General features: G+C 37.2%; 1 protein-coding gene across 2 annotated transcripts in view; it reads left to right on the forward strand.

Moving 5' to 3' along the window:
• LOC118271388 (uncharacterized) overlaps positions 1-21,562 on the forward strand; it is a 102,882-nt gene that overhangs the window by 42,976 nt on the left and 38,344 nt on the right. For both annotated transcript variants that reach the window (XM_035587473.2, XM_035587472.2), the window contains exons 2-3: positions 12,565-12,700; positions 13,720-13,897. In XM_035587473.2, the coding sequence (XP_035443366.2) occupies positions 12,565-12,700; positions 13,720-13,897 (314 nt within the window). The remainder of the gene's footprint in view (positions 1-12,564; positions 12,701-13,719; positions 13,898-21,562) is intronic.

Here is a 21,562-nt window from a genome sequence, read left to right on the forward strand (position 1 = left end):
ATAACACGTTCAACAAAGAACTAACAGCCTTTATATAGGACTTAACAACCAGTTTACAAAGAACTCCCAAACGGCACAAACTTGTATCTAGTGTAAGATCAGTTTATATTGGTCATATAGGCTTATTTTGCCGTGGTATATAAAAGCATTTTATTTTATTTGTATATGGATTTACAATATTTGATTAGGAGTTTGTTTTCCAGTAATATTTCGGGTTAATTTTGTGGTTAGTATTCCATTTGTTTTTGTGATATGACTGACTTCCTCATTGCCTGTAGAGATTCATGTGATATTCTAGGATCAGGCTTCTGGTTGGTATGCCGTATATAAGACAAAAATAGAAAACATATTGTCTCTCGCGTGTCTGTCTGTCTGTGCCAAATAAAGATATTTTCTTTCTTTCTTTCGCGATCCTCGTTCTAAACATACGAAGGGTTAAATAATTATTGGGATTTTGATTTTAAATTACATTTTTGATTAGATTAGAGTATGGGTTTTCCAACCTTTTTATGGTCGACTCTACGCACCTTTTTTTTTTTTTTTTTTGAGTGGGGAAAATCATCCAATGACTTCTCCAGTGTCAGACTCTTACTGACTAAAAACCACCCCGTTCCTTCTCCTGCTTTTCGACCCGGAACTCCGGTAAACCCGCTAGGTAGTTCCGGATCAGGCATAGCCCTGCTGGGCCCCATCTGTGGTGGTCTGATGGCTCTTTGAGGCGCGCGCGGAACGCGACGCGCCGCACGCAGTCTGGTTTTCGGGCGGCGAGCTACCCTTGCTCGCCGTCCGCAGGCCCGCACTTAAATCGTTATCCCCTACGCCCGGAGTGTCTTGCGACGGCTGGGGCGTAAGGAGGTTTGTTCTCTCACGCGCCCCGCCTCCTCCTTAGCTAGCATGACTGCTTCGCAGAAGGAGGAGACGGCATCCCAGTCCCTCTCGCTCCGCATATTGGCCTGAACCAGTGCCGGGCGCGAGAGGTCGCCGTCGCCGACCACATCCCTGAGGACTTGGCGGTGCTCTGCCCAGCAGGGCACACCGCCACCGTATGTTCTACCGTGTCCTCCGGGCGGTCCTCACAGTGATGACACCCGGACGTTTCCTCCCGCCCAATAAGGAACAGGAACCTACCGAAACTCCCATGTCCGGTGCACCTGCGTCAGGCGGTAGGTGAGGACGCCGTGGCGCCTCTCTAGCCACTCCTCAAAGAGGGGACTTCGCTGCGATAACAGCAAGCCCAGCCCTCGGTTGCGACAGTCGTTTTGCCATTCCGCCATGAGATCGCGCCGGAGCTCGTCCCGCCACGCACTGACCTGGCGCGGCAGTGGAGTTTCGCCCCGGCGACCTACCCTCGTCCGTGCTGCGACGCCGCATCGCCGCTGACGCGATGTCGCTTCGACTTACCAGTGGGCGACGCGCCTTAGATTCTTAGGAAGCTTACTATAAGGGTTTTAGTGTAGTATCGTGTCTCCAGGAAGATAGTCACAAGTGTATACTGAATTTAATCTCACCCAGACATGAAACACTTCATATAGATACCTTTAACGAAAGTGTAGCTGTATGCAACGTGTTTGCAAATAGTCTGCCTCAAGCAAAACTGATAATGTGCCTTATCTAATCGCAGGTAAACACTTAGACGTGTGATTCAAACTCGTACCATGTACTGAGTGCCGTGTAGTGGGTGTGAATGAACGTAAATAAAGATTAGATGGTGATTTTTGAGGTGTACTCGTATATTTGGGGGTATTTAGGAAGATTGACACCAACATTGGCAATTTGGCAGCTCCATTGATAGATTGCCACCACCATTGATAGATTGGCACCACCCTTGATAAATTGGCACCACCATATTTACCGTAAGCATTCAAAGGGACTGCACATTGACAGATGTTGGATAGCATTGCTCTTTGAAAAATCTTAACCTTTTCATCTGATCCACAGTTTAGCAATGGACTATCACGACGAAATAATGTCGTTCATTAGAAGATCTGCTCTACTATTATTGTGTTAACTGACAATACTGGCAAATGTGACAACATAGCACGTGCAGAACTGATTAAAATGATCCATACGATCATATGTAGCCTGGTCTGCAGATTATCAAATATCACTACTATCCATTCAGCTATTTTTGAGACTTTAGTGTAGTTGTAACAACAACTAGTGGTATAGTGTACCCGAAACTTTATACCTTACCAAATGAAATATTTTTTCTAAAACCAAAATATGGTTGTAATAGTCGTACGATTACATATTGTTTTGATGAGATTTTCCTTTTATAGTTAACACGTGCAATATCTAGCAAAGCACTTCAATTAGCATCAATATTTATATGATGATCATTGCTAACTCACCTCCTGGGACCTTAGTATGAGTTTGCTTTACACAGTATGCGTTCGGCGCTCTGATTGGCCGGCTCGAATAAACCAACCAATCAGAGCGCCGAACGCTCTCGTTTCGATTACTTTGAACGTAAAATAAACTCGTACTATGGGTGCAGTTAATGCTTGGGTGTGAAATGACATTGCTAATTGAGTTTGTTAATCAACGTCAATAATATCTTGTTCCGTTTGCATTCTATGTTTGGTTCTTTTACCAAGGATGTTATTGTTTGTTCCGGAATTTTTATTTTAATTTCTGTCATTTGACTAGTTATACTAACTTTGTTGTAAGTAACTATAATTGACTAACTTGGGATATTTAAAAGAACATTAACAAATTAAATTTGCAAACAAAAATGACACTATAGTATCTTCATAGAAACATATTATTTCCCTAGTTATAATTTTGTCCACTTGAACAGTTAAGTTTGTCGGGTAGAAGTTCCATTTTTACGGGGATCAGGATATATTAGTCGGTAAATGCAACGTCACGCCTTTTATCCCCGAATTGGTAGGCAGAGGTGCACATCGTGAGTCTATTGCCATATACTAGGCACAATTCCGAACTCCGTGCTACTACTGAGAAATTATTGGGCTTATTTCGAAAAACCGAAATAAGCCCAGTAGTACTTTGCCCGATCCGGGAATTGAACCCGAGACCCCTTGTCCGGCAGTCGCACTAGCGACCACTCGACCAACGAGGTAGTCTTATTAATATTAGTCGGTAAAACCGTGCACAAATCATGCGCATGACAGCTGATCTTTGTATTAGCAACACAAATACGCAGATTAAATATTATTTGCTAACAAACTCAGCCTTACCCAGGTACATACTAAAGATAAACACGTGTTTCCTGTATTATACTTTAAGAAATATGTAACACAATCGTTTGTAGCGTGTTCGTTTTACAATTCTAATTCGGATTTGTCACGTTGAGTCTATTGTGCAGTTGTTAATGGATGCACTGATTACGTGCTTCGTTTTCACAATGCAACTGAATTATTGAAATGCAATCTGCTTTGACCTGACATTCTAGTTTTTCTAGAGGTGCGTAGAGCTGTGGTTCCCAAAATTGTCTGGACTACGACCTATTTTAATCTTAATCAAATACCCAAACTCAGGACCTACCTTCAGGGAATTAAACCATTGGTGGGTCCAATGGATCGCGACTCATAGTTTGGGAATGTTTTTTAATATGAGGGGTGTACAAAGATATATTGACTGTCTAGGAGAGGGAATGCATGTCGAGACGACACGACGCGACGGACTAATAGGGGAACCGAAAGATAATGTTTCGACAACCCTAAGTAATATTTTATTAGGGCAGGAAGCAAAAGTACTTAGTTATGATAGTTGTAATCTATCTACAGTAAAGAGGTTTAAGTCATGTGGGGACGCCACAGTTTGGCACCAAGTTTACTCGGGCACTGGCACTTCTCTGTTAAACCTGATCATTTAAAAAAAATCTTAAAACAAAGCAACGGCTTTAAAAGAAAAAAAAAACTAAAGTTCCAGGAAAAGACAATCAAGAATTCTATAAATCGCCGATCAATATCTACAGCGAATAGTTGCAGCCTCTGTTATAATTACCAGTTACTTCCCTGTACAGTTAACTAAGCGACATTAAAATGCAGTTATCTCACTCAATGCCAGCGAGCACTGTTAGGCCTTGTGATCTGCTACTAATACGTCCAGTTAATGTTCTATTGTAACTACTTTTATTTACTCATAAACTATGATTAGAAAATTAATGAAAGTGACTAAAGGAAGATCTTTATATAAACCCTCTTTAATGATCAACGTCATCAACAACTCAGGAGTCTTTTTTTGAGAGGAGAAAATTATCCTATGTCTTCTACCGCCTTGGGCGAGGCGAGAGAGAGGGAGTGTCAGACTCTTACTGACTAAAACTACCACTTTCTACTCCTGCTCTTGGAGTCGGAGCCCCGGTAATCCGCTAGATAGACCGGTGTCTCGGGTTGCCCAGGAGAGTCTACTGCTGGATATTGAGCCTTCTCTACGAAAGAGGGGTTTGTAATAATTTCCATTTCCTAGCAAGCGAGTACCTCTCGTATGTGGATCCACGTTCCGGCACAGTAAGGGTTAGCCCGTCGTGTGACCAAAACGTGGATCCACGCTTGACACAATGTATTTTCTATTGTGTCTTATAAACGGCATACATGAGGTTAATTGTAAATGCGTTTACCGAAATAAATTATCCTGTCTGCCATGTGGTTGGATCCTTACTGTCGATTATTTTAGTTTTACGTACGAAATTGTAGCTAAGCGGTAAAGCGGATTAACTGATGTCCGCTAAAATATACAGCGAGACAGTATTAAGTAAAATCAGTGTTTCGGTATATCTATCTATTCGTTATTCGTTGTTATTAGTCTTCTACAAAACGAGTGACCGTTTTGCCTCATGCTAAGGCAATATTTACATAAAACATTTTCATGACATCATAAAAAATACCTCAAATATACGTAAATTTATGTCTCCCAGCTTCATGAAAATGAAATAACTGACACGTCTGTAAGCGAAGTAATTACAGCGTGTTTGAATAAAAGCTGTGCCCGCCGGCTTTGGTTTGGTTGCACAAATATTTACGAAGTATGTAAATTAAACGGCGCCTCGTGTATTTGCGCGGTTTCGGATAAACCTTGAAAATGTTACACTATTTATTACTGTTTTGTTAATATAAATAGGTGGTGTAGGTGTCTTTTTTATTTCTAGAAGTGTCTGACATTGATTATGATGGTCTACAGGTAACTTTTGGATGAATCTGGCTAATCTTTCTATCAGACATCAAAGAAAATTAGCTTTAGTTTTCATTTTTAAATTTAATATTCTACATTTTCCGAATGGGTAGACAAATCTGCTCGTAATCAATACTTTCTTATCCGTAAATTGCAATGTTGTGTCCGTAAGAATTTTGCAAGTATTGCTTCGTGCAACTTCCACTGGTTTGTGTCTGCATCACTCAAAGGTTAGCCTACTACAAAAGGCCTACGGTATTAAGCCCACCTTGTCTATATATACATTCTGTGCCTGAAGAGCTAAATAAATAAATAACTTTTCTGACTACCTTTTTAGACAAATACAAGCATAGAATTGCTTCTAGGTTTGGTTCACAAATTGTATACGGAGTGCTATTGAAACATAAATAGAGATAGACATTTACGAGCGCAAAGATACTAAAGATTGAAGTTGCAGCGCCGATGCAGTGTACAAAGCCAGTATTATTAGTATTTTATTCAGTGGCTTACCGCTTTGTAAACATTTTCAATGGATTGCACATTAATGTCGAAACAAAAGCCAGTAATATAATAGATCTCTTTAAATATACAAACAAAACAGTTCCTACACAGTATATAATATTGGTAGATTCTACTTTAGTTATAGCAAAAATATTTAGACTAAAGAAATCGGTCATGGTTTTGTTTTCACTTGAATCTAGTACGTCAACTCCATATACAGCATGTAACAAAATACCCATGTACATCAAGAAGCACTGAAGAATACAGGTTGAATAGAATCTCTACACAAAGTTTCAGCTTAAAATTCTAAAAAAAAATTGGCACCGAATCACACCAAATACTTGGTATCGTATGGTTCTTGATTTTAAATCATACAAACGTGTCACAGGGGCACTCGATTATATTACGAAACATTTCTTCTGTAAATCTGATCGCCTAGTACCTGTATCTACCTAATTTTGATGTTTGGTTTCTAGGATTATATGGTCCGGTCTCTGTCAAATATGTAGTTCCTCTCAATAGGCTCTTACCTGCAGGCCGAGTGGAGTTGACGTAGGTACATATAGCACGTAATATATAGGAACTGATTAAAGCAAAAACTGGCAATTGGCAAAGGTATCAAGACGAATGCTTTTATGTTGATTAAGGCTTCAGTGGAGCACCAATTTGTACCAATACATATAGTTGGGTGCACACATAGAAACGTTATGTATCCAGTCAGTATTGACTTTAAATGTATTAGCACCCACCACACCCAGAATGCATGAATCAATATGGCAGCTACTGCTATGCAAAACTAATGCGTGGTACAACACGTGCCCAACTTTACTATACCTTTTGTGGTAAATATATGTACGTCTATGTATTCATTTCAACGTGACTTTTTGACTTCTAAGCATATTACACCTTCATATTATACCCTAAATAACCATATGCATTTTGTACGTAGAAGCAGAAAAGAAATACGGCTATCTTTCATTTACTAAATCCTAATACTTTGGTCAATGCATTTAAGTCAGTCAGTCTTTTAAACTAAACATGTCGGCCAATTTTCAAGTACGGTAAAACGGGATGAATAGAATTCAAAGGGTGAATAGATATATAATACTCTTCTGTATCTATTCACCCCTCGACTTCTACTCACCCGGTTTTACGGTACCTCACAATTTGGCCCTTTACATACCTCACAGGCTTCGGAAAGGCCTTTGACAGCCAATAGACCTGTCCAAAACCATTTCAATAAATCCGGTACAGTTGCAAGGTTAATGTAGTGTTTAATGCAGTAGTGATGCAGTTCTGTCGCAGAGGTTGCGTAAGTTACTACTGATGTTGCTTGCATAATGTTATATAGCATTGTAACTTGTACCTTTTTTCAGCTAGGCTATTCTGTAACTTTTAATTTGAAAGATCGAAGTAAACTCGCCATGTCATTTGTTGTGAGAATAATCCCGTCTAATCACGGGCGAGAATGCGATCGAGTTCATTTCGCAAGTGCGTCTGCCGGGCAAGGGGTCTCGAGTTCAATTCCCGGGTCGGGCAAAGCTTTACGTGGCTCTTTTTGATTTGTCGAAAATTTCTCTCAGTAGTAGCACGAAGTCTGGAATTGTGTTCAGTATATGACAATAGGCTCACCTTCTAAATAAAATAAAAAATATATATAATTTCGAGCGCTACTCCCGCCGTCAAACTGTCTTAACAGTTTGGTGGGTTTATGTAATATTTATTTTTGTAAAAAACAAATAAAGAATTTTATTATTATTATTATTCTATTACATACGACTTATAACACAAACGGTGAAAAGTGGGTGTACCTACATTGTATAGTGGCATTACGTGCCGTAATGTGCACCTCTGCCTACCCCTTCAGGGATTAAAGGCGTGACGTTGCATCTATTTTCGTCTTTACAGAGGAAAAGAGAAAACTGTAAACAAATGAATAGACTTGCACGTGCGACTAGGTACTTGTTATCTGTGTCTATGAAAATTTTCCGAGATGCCCCTTATTGTTTTGATAATACAGCTTAGATAACTGCCTGGGACGCTTCTATTGACTTTCAATTGTGTAGAGGTGAACACTTTGATAAATTCACAGTTGAAAGTCTACTCCATTGACGTAAGTTTTGACGTGAAACAGATGATGATTTGTTAATCTATGCATCATCTTTGTATGCACATTATTGTAGTGATTTGTGTGTCTACATAACGTCGATAACTTAGCATTATTTCTATATCCGGAGCTGCGGATTGCGACTGCTACGGCTCGAAAAAAGGAGTAGGAGTGCTTCTGAGTTAGTAAGAGCCTGACAGTCCCTCTCGCGTCACCAAAGGCGGAAGAAACGGATGATTTTCACCACTGAAAAAAAAGTTATGGTTTATCATAGAGACTTTGTCACATGTATCTAGTTCCTTAGTTGGCTCTTCCAAAAATAATTGGAACTGGTCATATGTTTACTTCATATTTACTTTGTCTTCATTATTAAACTAAACTATAATCAAAGCCTAGAATCTAGGTCTTTCTAGATTATATATTTGCAAGCCTTCTAGAATAAAGAGAATTTCGAAAAAAAAGTAGGAAAAAAAATCAAAAGTTCCTAGTTTTCACCATACATTTTTATTTACCTAAATAGAGAAACGGTTTCAAAGCTTATACTATTCCTTAGCTAATAAGGTTCAAAATAAACAGCTCCGTAATACGGACATATGGACAGAGATGCGTTGGTAATTGGGTCCAGAGCGTCGTTGACACACTTTGGGTGCGGTCCTTACCGACTGATGTGGAAATGTGGTGTAGTAAAATGGTTGTTAGGGTCGGTAGTAGCATTGAATAGATATATTGCTGTTGCTACGCTTGTTTTAACGTATACAATGTATATCTTTTGTTAATTAATATCCCATTTAAATATACTACAGTTTCAGTATATAGAAGGTAGCTATATATGTAGCACAATTTATTAAAAATCGTTCTAAAGAAAAAAATGTAACAAATATTTACTGCCGTACTCATTACTTAAACTATTCCTTAGTAACTATTTTATTCCGTTAAAAACTTTAACTTAAATTCTACATCTGTATCATTAATTTCCGGATATAAATACAACTTAGAGATGTAAGAAAAACGTATATTGTGGTAGGTAGGTAAAACAATAGACACGCGACACTCTTATTGTAATAGTTTTTATTGACAATTTGACGTTTTGTTTACGTTATCTGTACTTCTATTTGTTTGTTAAATGGTTGTTTCCAGCCAGTTATTAATCTGCTGTCAGAATGCTTGATTTTTTTTATTTTCTTGGTTTTAATGTAGGCTGACATTTTGTTTGTAATAGATTTCCAATGAAGTTGTTAACACGTTAGTTACTTTTATTGACTTTTCTGGATAAATTAAATTAGTCTAATCCTTCATGGCTTCATCAGAATTTCATCCACAAACTAGGTTTAACTCACAAAATTCTAATAAGGTCATCATCATTGATCATTTTAGATTATTTTACTCACAAGTAATCATCATAATTATTACTTACCTATTATACTATTGTTTTCCCAACAATAGGTATTTTCCTTGTATACGTCACGTTATCTCGTAATTGAGTGCCAGCAATTGGGTCGCGAATCCACTCACGCGCATATTTATCATTTGGTGTTGTTATGTGTAAAATTATATTATTTGTTATTTAATATATTAGTTTACAATAAGCGGCTGTTTTGTGCTCAATTGATACAGTTATCTGTATTAACCAAATATTATGTAACAGGCGTGATTACACGTGTCGGATTTATTTATGAAAAAGTTAAAAGGCGAATTAAGTACGAAATAATATAAACAAATGTTTTGGTGATATCGTTTAATTGAATAACTTTTAAGTGTTTCCGTTCGTTTTGTTGCGCACAGATAATGCTTGAAATCATTTAATATTGGTAATTACTTATCAAGATTAAAATTATTTTTTAAAACTCATTGAGTGTTGGATGTCCAAATCAAATTGCTTACGGAGTCAGTCAGTCTTAAGTCGTATTACTCTATTCACAGAATAATTTTCATAACTTTCATTTTTAGCCACCGTACCTACTCACAGACATTTAGGTAATTATTACTCTGATGGTCAAATACTCAAACGTCACTCAATTTTAAGACGCGCTCAAGAATAGTTCTGTCTCTACAAATTCTTTATAAATGACAGAGATAGTACGACATTTAAGTGCAACTTAACATTGAGTACCATTTCAGTATTCGGGCGTGAGTGCTATTAAATCAAAATTCAAAGTCCTTGGTTGCTAACCAATTTTGTTGCAAAACTTTTCACCGAGCCTACACCTTATTTATTTACTGATCAGTTAATTGTAGGACCATATAAATCATATATCCGTTGAATATTAGTATTCAAACGAGACTGTAGCTGATGGTATCGGTATCTAAAACAAAGCTACTCAATGTCTGACAATGCCAAAACGTCTGACATTGGCTCAGGGTTAATGACCCCTTTCAGGTCGATTTTGGGACTATAGTTAATTATGAAGGAGACGTTCGTCGTGAAATTATATTAAGTTATTCATTAATATTATTGGATGTTTTTAGATATAATATATAATGAAGGAAAATTAGTAAGATGTACGATTTTTTATGGTATCAAGGGGTAAACGAGAAGACGGATTATTTGATGATAAGCAATCAGCGCCGTACGTGGACGCCCATAGCACCAGAGGAATTACCAGTGCTCCTTTAGGGCGGATAGCGGACTGCAATGTAAAAGGGGATGAGCCTATTGCCAAATACCTGACACAATTTCAGAATCACAGCACGTTTTACGCGGGGCCTGGACAACAATACCCGCACGGAGCAACGTCTTGTGTGTATGTGTGTAAACACACCCACGACATGAGAGAAAATAATAGAGTGGGGCGACATTATATAAAAAAAAGTACTGAGAATTTTTCGAAAAAATACACCTCAATAGTGGTCTTTTTTTCATTAGGCAGCGTAGCACCACGTCCTATTTGTTTTTATTTTCCCAAGCGCCGTCTCTCCACACGTAGTTATCGGATGCAAATCCGATCCCTGTGCTTTTAATTGGAAGTGACAAACTCAATAACACTTTACCCAATAACGAATGTCCGCGTCGGTTGATATCGAGGATCGAATGTGCCAGTTATATTCTCTTTGAAATGTTTGAATTTGTGATTTGTTTTTATATCTTTTTTTATAATAATTAATGTGAAACATACTAAATTAACTAAAAAATCACGGTTTACTCACGTACTCTAATGGAGAAAATGATGTTGCTGCTCATGATGAAGAGTCCCTCTGTGACTAGCAAATAGAGCTTTTCTCCATTAATATATGTGAGAAGGGACTGTGATTTTTTGGTTATTCGTTCTTCAAAGACATTTTGATAGTTTAAAGACTAGATGTTTGATAACATAATACTCATTGGAATTAGAATCATGTGTTTCAATAAGGGTTAGGCATCGTCCTTGACATTTTACACATGTAATTTCAGGCCCTGAAGGAATTTGAAATGCCTGGCAGTTCTCAGTAACTCAGTCCTGTTAAATATGCGTGGTATTTAGTTCAAACTAGCTGATGCCCGCAGCTTCGCTTGCGTGGATTACGGACTTTGTGACTCCATTTTCCAAAATATCTATAATTAAAGTAACCTAAACTACTCTTTGATACATCAGCTACCTGCCAATAAAAGTCCCGTCAAAATCGGTCCAGCCATTTCAGAGATTAGCTAGAACAAACAGACAAACAAAAAATGTTTATCATATATTATATATATTACATCACACTAATATTTGGTACACCTACTGTTGCACATCTCTGCATCACCCAATGGTTGACTGTTAGAGAATGCCACCCGGCGTTAAGTCCGCTATAGTATGTTATATACAGAAGTGTAAATAAATAAAGAAAGTACTTATATTTTTATAATAATTCTCATGAGACATACTAAATTAACTAAAATTCACGGTTTACTTTTGTAAATTAATGGAGAAAGGCTCTACTAGTTTCGAGTCACAGAGGGACTCTTCATCATGAGTAGCGTGCTCTGACGCGGCGACGTCGGAGTAGGATGCGCGAAAATAAAGTAGTTGCTTAATTTTTGTGCGTGTTTGGAACTAATAACTCATTGAATAGAAAACATTTACATCCTCAATTAATACATCAAGAGTTTATATATTATTTATGCAAATTACATGCATATTTGTATGCAATGATAGCTATTCTGCATCTTAATGCATGTAAACCGCATTATTAGCTCCCATTGAGTAGTTTTCCTTAAACTTAGGTATTAAATAGGTATTCTGTATGCAGCATCATAGATCTAAGTCGGATATAAGTACTTGGAGAATATTTAACCGTTTCATATCACGATCGTTTATCTAGATTAAACCATTATACAATTGTAATAAGATAGATTTTCCTTTACCATTACTTCCTTTCTTATGACGAAGGATAAATTACTGTCACGTAGAAGTACAAGGATGCAATGTACGACATAGGTGTGTTATGACGTCAGTATCGAAAACGAAACGTGTATGAAGAGTTACCGCCTCCGGAACTCCGTTCGCAGCTCCGAAACAAAATCCGAAAGGAATAATTATTGTTTTTGAGAACGGCATTATTAGATTTTAGGACGAAAAGGAGAAGAATACAAAACCTAATACGATTTATTATTTAGTTACCTTATTAGATAACTATACGATACTAGCAAACCCGCCAAAATTCGTTTCGCCACCAATGATTATTTTCCTTCTTTTCTCTTAAATTTTTTCCTAAATTTTTTTTGCTATAAACTTAACGGAGCCCGAGACCGTTCGTGCATTCTGGAGTTATAGCGTCAGGAAGGAAAACCCGACTTAATTTTATATTACTTATAGATAGATAAAGTAAATGTATTAAAATATATCTTTCTGTTTGTCCAACAGTTGTGTACTGCGACTACAACGGGTCCGGCCGTGCCCTGCAGTGGATAGAGGACTACATAGCCCGCGATGTCCTGCCCACACACGCCACACGATGCACCGGACTGTCCTACACTTCGGGACAGAGCGAACTTTACAGGTAATTGTTGAAACACAACATATATACGTCAATATTTTTTAGGCTTATATTGTATGGTCATCAAGATTAAGATACTGTACCAAATATCAGATCGATTGGACCTCAGGAAAGGGGTTTAAATTGCAATTACTTTTGACCCAAACAAACAAATAGGTCAAGCTAAAATCGTTTAATATTAACAATCGATATAAAGACTTTTCTTTTCATTTAAAAAGAAGATATTAAAAGATACAGTCTTTGAATAACTTCATCTCTAATTCAGCAAATTTAAATATTTCATATGAAATCATTGCCTGACTGTCTCGCCTTAATACTATTCATTAATTTTACATTATTCTTTAGACTTCTTTGTAAGAGAACCTTCGTTACATATGTACATAACCTCACGCCAATTGCTACGAATCTTACATACCTCTTTCACTTTACCAACAGTCATCAGTCTTTTCACCATCGTTACAATTTTGTGTCTATTAGTCTAGAACGCTCTGTATTGATCCAAATATACGACTCCACGTGTTTGTAGCCACACTAAAAGACAATAGATGTGTAAGGAATATTGTCTAAGTTGACGATACAGGCGGTATAGCGTGACGAAAGTACTTCTACACCTTGCCAGACACAGGTAGTTGTCATTGTCTAAGTCTATTGTCTAAACGTCGATCGGAACACAATGTCTTATACACAGGTGGAAGTTATAGATTGGCATAGTTAGATAGACTGAATATTGATCAGACTTTTGGTAATGAAGAGGCATTGAAATTTGGGGAAGAAAATAATAAATTGGTAGGGAGTGGTGAATAGGAGAAAAGAAAGAGATACGAATATAGCGCTGAATGCTAGTAAATTAAGAAGATAGTAGAACGTGATCCAAATTTTGATGCCCTCAGTACCCTTAACCGTTGACTTTTTAATCGGATCCGATCAGACACCCTCAATAATCACACTAAGGACTAGTCATACTCAATGAGGCAGTCCCAACTCCTAAACTAATAATTTTAAAATTTACTCTTCTTTCACAGATCAGAATCAAAATCAATAATCAGACGGTTCGTGGGAGCTTGCCCTGAAGATGTGACGGTGGTAGGAGCCAATCTGGTGCGGTTCCTCAGGGCACTGCGGCCGGAGAACGTGGTACTCTTCGTGTCTTCAAGGGAGACGGAGAGACAGATTGCACCATGGAGGGAATATGACACTAAGGTAAGAAAGACCTAACTGCATAAAGAACTGTACCATTTTTTTGAGAGGGGAAAATCATCCAATAACTTCTCCCGCCTTGGGCGAGGCGAGAGGGAGTGTCATACTTTTACCGACTAAAAACCTCAACGTCGCTAGGTAGTCCGCAGCTCCGGATCAGGCATCAGCCCTACTGGGCCCCATCTGTAAGAACTGTACTGACTGTACCCTTAGTACGAATTTGCCTTACGTTGAACGAAGTCGAAACAAAACGCTTTCGGCGCTCTGATTGGTAAAGCAAACTCATACTAAAGGTACTGAATGCGTTTCAAACACGATGGTGACACGTGATGTAGTCTTTTAGATTTTAATTAGTGTTGATTATAATAGATAATTATTGTAATCAGTAAAGGGATATATTAGCTTGTTTGTTGGACGTTCAATAGATTTTCCTTCTTCTATAATTTCCATTTGTGATGCTTGATCGGAGCTGCTGAAAAGGCATTGCATGACTTTCCACCTTAAGAAAAACTGATTTGGTTTTGAAATAAAATTAACGTTTCTGCTTATTGCTTCGATATTCTCTCTACTACAAATTATTTTTGACGTGTAAAGCAATGTTTGGGAACTGTTCTGTTGAATTCCCAAAATGGAAGTAAAGTTGAAATGGTTCATGATAAAATGAACTTTTTTGCCTTTTTGGTCAGAATATTTTTTTTTTGTCAAAACGCAGACTGTTCTCGAAACTGAAGCAATAAAGTAATTGATGTGCCGGACTGGACATTTATTTACAAAGTTTTTCGACAGAGTTAAAATTTATTTGGATAGTCGAAATGTTTTTTGTTTTGTCGCTACGTGGACCTGTCAGACGCGTCGGTGTTTTTATTTTTTAGAGTTTTATTGTGTTAGTTTTATTTGTGACTTCAAACTTTCCGATTTATATGCAAAATTACGTATACAGATAGCTAATTTCATTAGGTAGCATTGATACTCATCTTTTTCGCTATCCAGAAAGTATTGTATCCTTAGTGCGCTCTGATTGGGTGGTTTATTCGAGCCGACCAATCAAAGAGATCGCGCTCTCGTTTCGATCGATATTTTAAACGTAAAGCAAACTCATACTATGGTTACTGGTTGCTTTGTGTAAACATCGCCATTTTGAATTCTAAATTCAAACATATTTCTTTTTAATAAAATCATAGGCATAAAATAAAAATAAGCGCTTGTAAAAAAACAACGCTTCATTCCACCATTTCTTCGAATGTATTTGTAACTACAACTAAACATTGCATATTAAATTGCATTAAAAAACTGCAATACTCCGTCGTTGGCGTGTCAGTTATCACGTAGTTCGTTATTTCAATATCTTACTGACGGATACTCGTACGTAAGACGTTGCATGTTCAGAATGAATTATTATCAAGTGTTAGCTGATGGGATGCGTTTTAATGTGCTGTTCTCTTATAGCTACTCGTATGAAGGTTAGTGTTACAGGTTTAATATACCTAGTATTATTCATGGATTAATTTGTAACTTGTTAGTACATACTTTTATTTTAACGGTGTGTGATTGCTAGATTTTTTACGGTTGCTTCGGCTTAAAAAGATATCAGCGTCTTCTAAAAAACAGGAGGTTCTTAGTTTGACCTGTATGTATGTATGTCTGTTATGTTTGTGCACGATTATCTCGCGTTTGAATGAACTGATTTTGACGTGGTTTTTAGGATAGTAGTTTGCAAACTAAGAAGAAGGCCTCAGGGATATAGACCTATGCAAAGAGTATTCATTTGTGGTTTAAATCTCATAAATTCGAAGTCCCATAGGGAGCGATGAAATAATAATAAATTCTCATTTATATATACATACCAAAAAAACCCAATAATACTTAATGACCATCCAACTAAATGATCAAATTGATAGCCATGGGAAAACCGAAACTTGATTCCATTTGGGACCAATTGCTCAAATGATGAATGAAGTGAATCGGTAAATTAATTCAATTTTCTGCTTCAGTTATGAATACAAAATAACGTATATTCAACACCTAACATCGCAAGCGCAACATAATTGCAAAACATTGGACATTTCCACTCGTACGCAGCGCGACGTGACTTAGAACTGGTATAGAGCGCCGTAAAATATTATAACTACTAGTAGTAGTAATGCATTATATTATCGGTGTGCAACTAAATGCATCACGAGTAAGGCCAACTGCCGATAATGCGCCCTTGAGTTACGTAACGGAAGCGTGGACTTTTATAGTTTTTGCATACAATGAAAATATACGACCGTACATTGCGGGCGCCACCGCGACGCTACTTCTTAGAATCGTCGATCACTGAGCAGTGCAAGAGGGATGGAGCTATACAACCTACATAGCTCCGTCCATCTCGCACTGCTCAGTGATCGACCATTCTGACACAATTGTAATAGCAGACTAAGGCCCCTGGAAACTTTTCATAGGTTATATTATGTTGTATTTTATTTGTTTGTGCGTCGCACAGTTCGTTGTTTTCTTATGCAACTACATTGCATGTTCCGATGTCACTGTTATTTCAAGTGCTTGGCAGACGCTGTTGTTGATATGGATCGCGTGGAATATTTGAATGTTGCATTCGAAAGCTGATTCATTGACTGTTTTTAATGTCTGTGTCGCGGAATTCGTCTAGTTTTAGATTGCTGTCTAGACTCCCCTTCTTTCTTATAGCGCCAAACGCCTTTATGTAACTTCTGAACGTCACTCTCCAACTTCACTTAGGAGCAAAGAAACGGAGTCATTAGTGTTTTTCCTTTTTCTTTTCTGGATAAATATTTTCTGATATACGTATATATTTGCTTAATCCGTAATGTATGTCGAATGAAAGACAATTTTCACCTTTAAAATGGGATTATTTTGTTGTAAAAGAAATAAATTCTTTTAACGTTTTAGAGGGTTGTTTTTGAAAAAAACGCGGAGAATTTGCATTGGCTCCATTTCTTTACTTCCAAGTGAACTACAGTAATTATTGTATACTCCACACAATTATCTATTCGAACAGTAGCGTGCTGCGTGCCTGCATAGCCCAATCACCCGTATATTCTCGCTATCATGCAAAACGCATTACACTGCACTAACGACCGGCAAATTCCTTTATTTTGTCAACAAATGCATGGTTTACGATGTTTTCGCACGTGACCTGGTGCGTCGGTTATTGTCCTTGGTATAAGTGCAGTGCCTACTTATATCTCAATCGATAGGTTAGTTTGACCTGCAGTATAACAGGTGGTAGCAAGGTCTTGCAACCCTGGAAAAGGTCAATGTGTGTTCAGAAGGTTGGAAGAGAATATTATGTTCTTTTGAGCTAATTTTTTTCTAATATCTTGATATTACTGTTTGGCTTTGCAGCTTGATTTCTTGGGAAAGTCAGGTTACAACGGTAAAAGTTTGTTTATTTGTATATTGGCCCGTCAATCACGCTGAAACTACTGAACGGATTTTGATGAAATTTGGTATACCAAACCCAAGCCAGCTGCCAGCTCATACCCTGTCTGTATACTTAATATTTTTTATCCTGGAAAATGCAGCTCGCAAAACCTAGTAGTCTATAAAGGAGATAGATGACATATTTCACATGTGCTTACTTGTTATCAGCTAACCAAATGCCATTTACTTTTATAGTTCCTCTAAAAGTCTGAATATTTCTGTGGCAATACCTGACCCACTTATTTATTTATAGTTCCTGTGACCTTTGAGCTCGGTGTGGTAACTTCTGTCGATATCTCGACGCTGTCATCCCTCATCACCTCTTTATCAAATCTAGGTTTTATTTTTAGGGCTTTTATTTATGAAGCCTTTTGATATCTATATATTTTTTAACCTATCTTCGGATTTTCTGTAGGTATTTTTGTTTATATTCTGATTGTTGAATTGTTTGTAATTGCTTTTTTGCAATAAGCCGGTAAACGAGCAGACGTAAATAATCACCTGATGGTAAGCAATCAACCGCCTATGGACACTTGAAACACCAAAAGCGTTACAAGTGCGTTGCCGGCCTTTTGGGGGCAATCCTAAATAAGAAAATTATATTTTCTTAAAGTAAATTTAATTCTGTTCATAAGTATAGTTATTATTCTTGCTGTCTGGTAAAACATCACATTGGTAAATGTTATGTCTGCAGAAGTAGGTAGGTATGTAAAAACAAATGACTAACTAATAAAGTTATTTACATTTCTATTAAGTACTTGACAGTAATAAAATTATATCTTAATGATGATATAATAATATACCTATGATTTTATAGCAAACAATCGTAAAAATGTGTTATTTGCCTATATCTGTCCATTGGCGCAAATACGTTCTAAGATCGACTACTGCTTACTGCGCCTTATTTTTATAAGTTAGGTAATTTGCGCACAAAACTAGCGTATTTTTTTTTTATTATAGCGACCTAAAGACGATACTTACGAATGGAAATAGAAAAAGCCTACAAAAATGGTTGGGTTTATGATATATTTATATAATTATATCATAGGAAAGGTCCTACTAAATTACTTGACTGACAAATGACCATAAATATCTTCTTATAATATGACCACCTCTTTGAGCCATGCTTCGGCACGAATGGGCTGGCTCGACCGGAGTGATACCACGGCCTCACAGAAAACCGATGTGAAACAACGCTTGCGTTGTGTGAGTGGGGTTCCCAATCTCCGATTCCCCAACAACCCTTAAATTCCTAACCCCCAAAAGGCCAACAACGCACTTGTAACGCCTTTGGTGTTTCCAGTGTCCATGGGCGGCGACAATTGCTTACCATCAGGTGATCCGTCTACACATTTACCGGCTTATACCATAAAAATTAATAGGTAGTAGATCTAAATGGTATTGTTTACCAACGTGACCATTTTATTATGGGCAGCGCAGTATATTTTATTATCATCTGCTAACAATGTTAACTAGACTATGTACTACGCTATTGTTTACGATCAAACTGAATCTTGGATTCTTGGCAATGTATTTAATTTCATTGTAGTTTCATACTTTGTTGCGGTTTTCATTATTTTATTTTATTTTATTTTCCTTCTTTGTTTTCGTAAGATGAAGCTTCTTGTTTGCTTTGTAGTTTTTATGAGAGAACAGCCTTTATATTTGTTAAGGATTAGAAGTAGGTAGAATAAAGATTTCTATTTGTTTGTTCGATCTAATCCTTTGAAGTTCCAGTCGTTGAATTGTAACAGATTTGTTGTACGTATAAAGGGTAAAATTATCTTAAATAATTACTTATTGGTAAACTTATCTAATAATAAAAATAAGAAAGAGACATAGGAATGAAATAAAACAAATTAACGTTTTGTAAAGAAATGGTGAAAAGTGGGTGTACATTGTACAGTGGCATTACGTGCCGTTATGTGCAATTATGCACTTCTGCCTACCCCTTCGGAGATAAAAAGGTGTGACGATACGATTTACTTTTATGGTTTCTTTTTTCTTTTACATATACATTAGTATATGTGGTATGAGAAGTAATCATTTCTCAGTAAATACCTATAACTCCCTAACCTTTGATCTTTAATGAAATTCAGATACTATCTATATGTATTGTGTACAGTCCTATGTTCGTTCTAACGTGAAAATAATTAAATTGATATTGCGAGCAATGTCTACGTAGGTACTAGAATATTCTGGAAAATGTAATCAAATTTTTCTTTATATCTACTTTGATTGTGGTTCAAAAGGTCTAGTTTTGTGTGAGACCTAAACTTTGAGACTAACAAAAACAATTTTCAGACTTTATAACTTAGAATTTATAATTGAAATTTGAATTCTCTTGACCTTTAAGATTGACGTAGGTAAAGTATTTTCTGAATTCTATTTTAGTTGGATATTTGGGCTAATAATTTTAATTACTCGACTGCCTCGTTGGTCGAGTGGTCGCAAGTGCGACTGCCGGACAAGGGACCTCGGGTTCGATTCCCGGGTCGGGAAATGTATCCGGTATATGGCAATAGACTCACTATCTATTATATGGGTCTTACAACATACATTGTGAAAAGTGGGTGTACATTGTACAGTGGTATTACGTGCCATAATGTGTACCTCTGCCTACCCCTTCGTGGATTAAAGGCGTGACGATATGTATGTATGTAATTTTAATTACTGAACGTTATATGACTATCATCGTGACCTAGTTAGTTTCGGCGTAATTTATGTGATACCTTTGTCTTGCGTACAATTTAGTGTCTAAGACTATCTTTAAGGGTCGTCCCTATCGGTTGGCTGTTACGTATTAATTTATTCCAATCTGATTATATACGTTTCAGAATATCATTTAGAATAATATTTATTTAGTCTAGAGTAAGCGTTGTAGTGAGGGGAGTGGAAGGAGGGCTTTTGCCTTGCAGTGGGATGATCATGGCTGAAATCTAAATCTAAGCGTTGTAGTGTAATGTTCCGAACTTACGACTTTTTATTTTGGGAAGTTGGTCATCATATCCCATTTTTCCGAATATCCCAAGCTTCCCAATCTCCGATTCCCCAACAACCATACATTTCTAATCCCCAAAAGGCCGGCAACGCACTTGTAATGCCTCTGGTGTTTTGGGTGTCCATGGGTGGCGGAGATTGCTTATCATCAGGTGATTCGTCTGCTCGTTTACCGGCTTATACATAAAAAACGGATTTTTAAGGTTTAGGTAGATTTGTCCTATAGTGTGATCAATATAACGTTAATAAGTAATGAAGTATGCATCATACCTCAAGTATCAAGAATGAATGAGTTCCCCCTCACTCTATACAACGCGCAACAATAGTCCGGAAACCCGTTAGTATCAAGATTATTGTTCCTTAAGTCATTTCCTGTTAGGTATGTGCGTATATCCGTTTAGCTGTATCGATTCGTGATCTTACAAATTGAATGGAAGTGAATTGATATTTTGAATATTGTAAAACGCAAAACAAATATTGTAACGGACCAAATAGCACGTGAGATGTTGAAATTTTTCATGTAAATTAGGTATAGGGTGACGTCGCGCAGCCTACTGACATCGCCGCGTCTGCATACGTTACTCATGATGAAGAGTCCCTCTGTGACTTGTAACTAGTAGAGCTTTTCTCTATTAACACGTTAACCGCCACGTCGGACACTGGGGACCGACCCTTAGCGGAGGATTTGCCTTCTAAAGTTTTCTTTCGGCAGTTAATGCTCTAGTGTTTGTGAGTAAATCGTGATTTTTAGTTAATTTAGTATGTCTCACAATAGTTATTATAAAAATACATCAAGTTAGTTACAAAAGGAACGAACATATGACGTAAAAACGTGATCAAATCAATATGATACAAATAATCCTTGATTAATAATATTTTTGTTACGCTACGACTATCGACACATTTCATTTCATTATCCCTATTTCCTGCCCTTTATTATATTCTACCAAGCCCCCTTGCTTCCTCATTTCGTTTATTTACATCAAAAGCTTGTATTAAACTAAACATTCCCGTATTTTACAAACTGACTCCTCCGTCCTTGGCGCTCCAGTGTTGAGTGGGTGACGTCACGCTATAGTTACAGCCATGGAGTATAATAATATGGAATAACCAATTGGAAGAAGTGGCCTTTCGCGCAGCTTTTTATTAAATAAAATAGTATTTTATTGGGAAAAGACACAACATTTTTTTGACCCGTCCAGTTTGCTCGTAGCTTTAGATGAGACT

Source organism: Spodoptera frugiperda, chromosome 9 (assembly GCF_023101765.2).
Source record: "Spodoptera frugiperda isolate SF20-4 chromosome 9, AGI-APGP_CSIRO_Sfru_2.0, whole genome shotgun sequence".
Lineage (NCBI taxonomy): Eukaryota > Metazoa > Arthropoda > Insecta > Lepidoptera > Noctuidae > Spodoptera > Spodoptera frugiperda.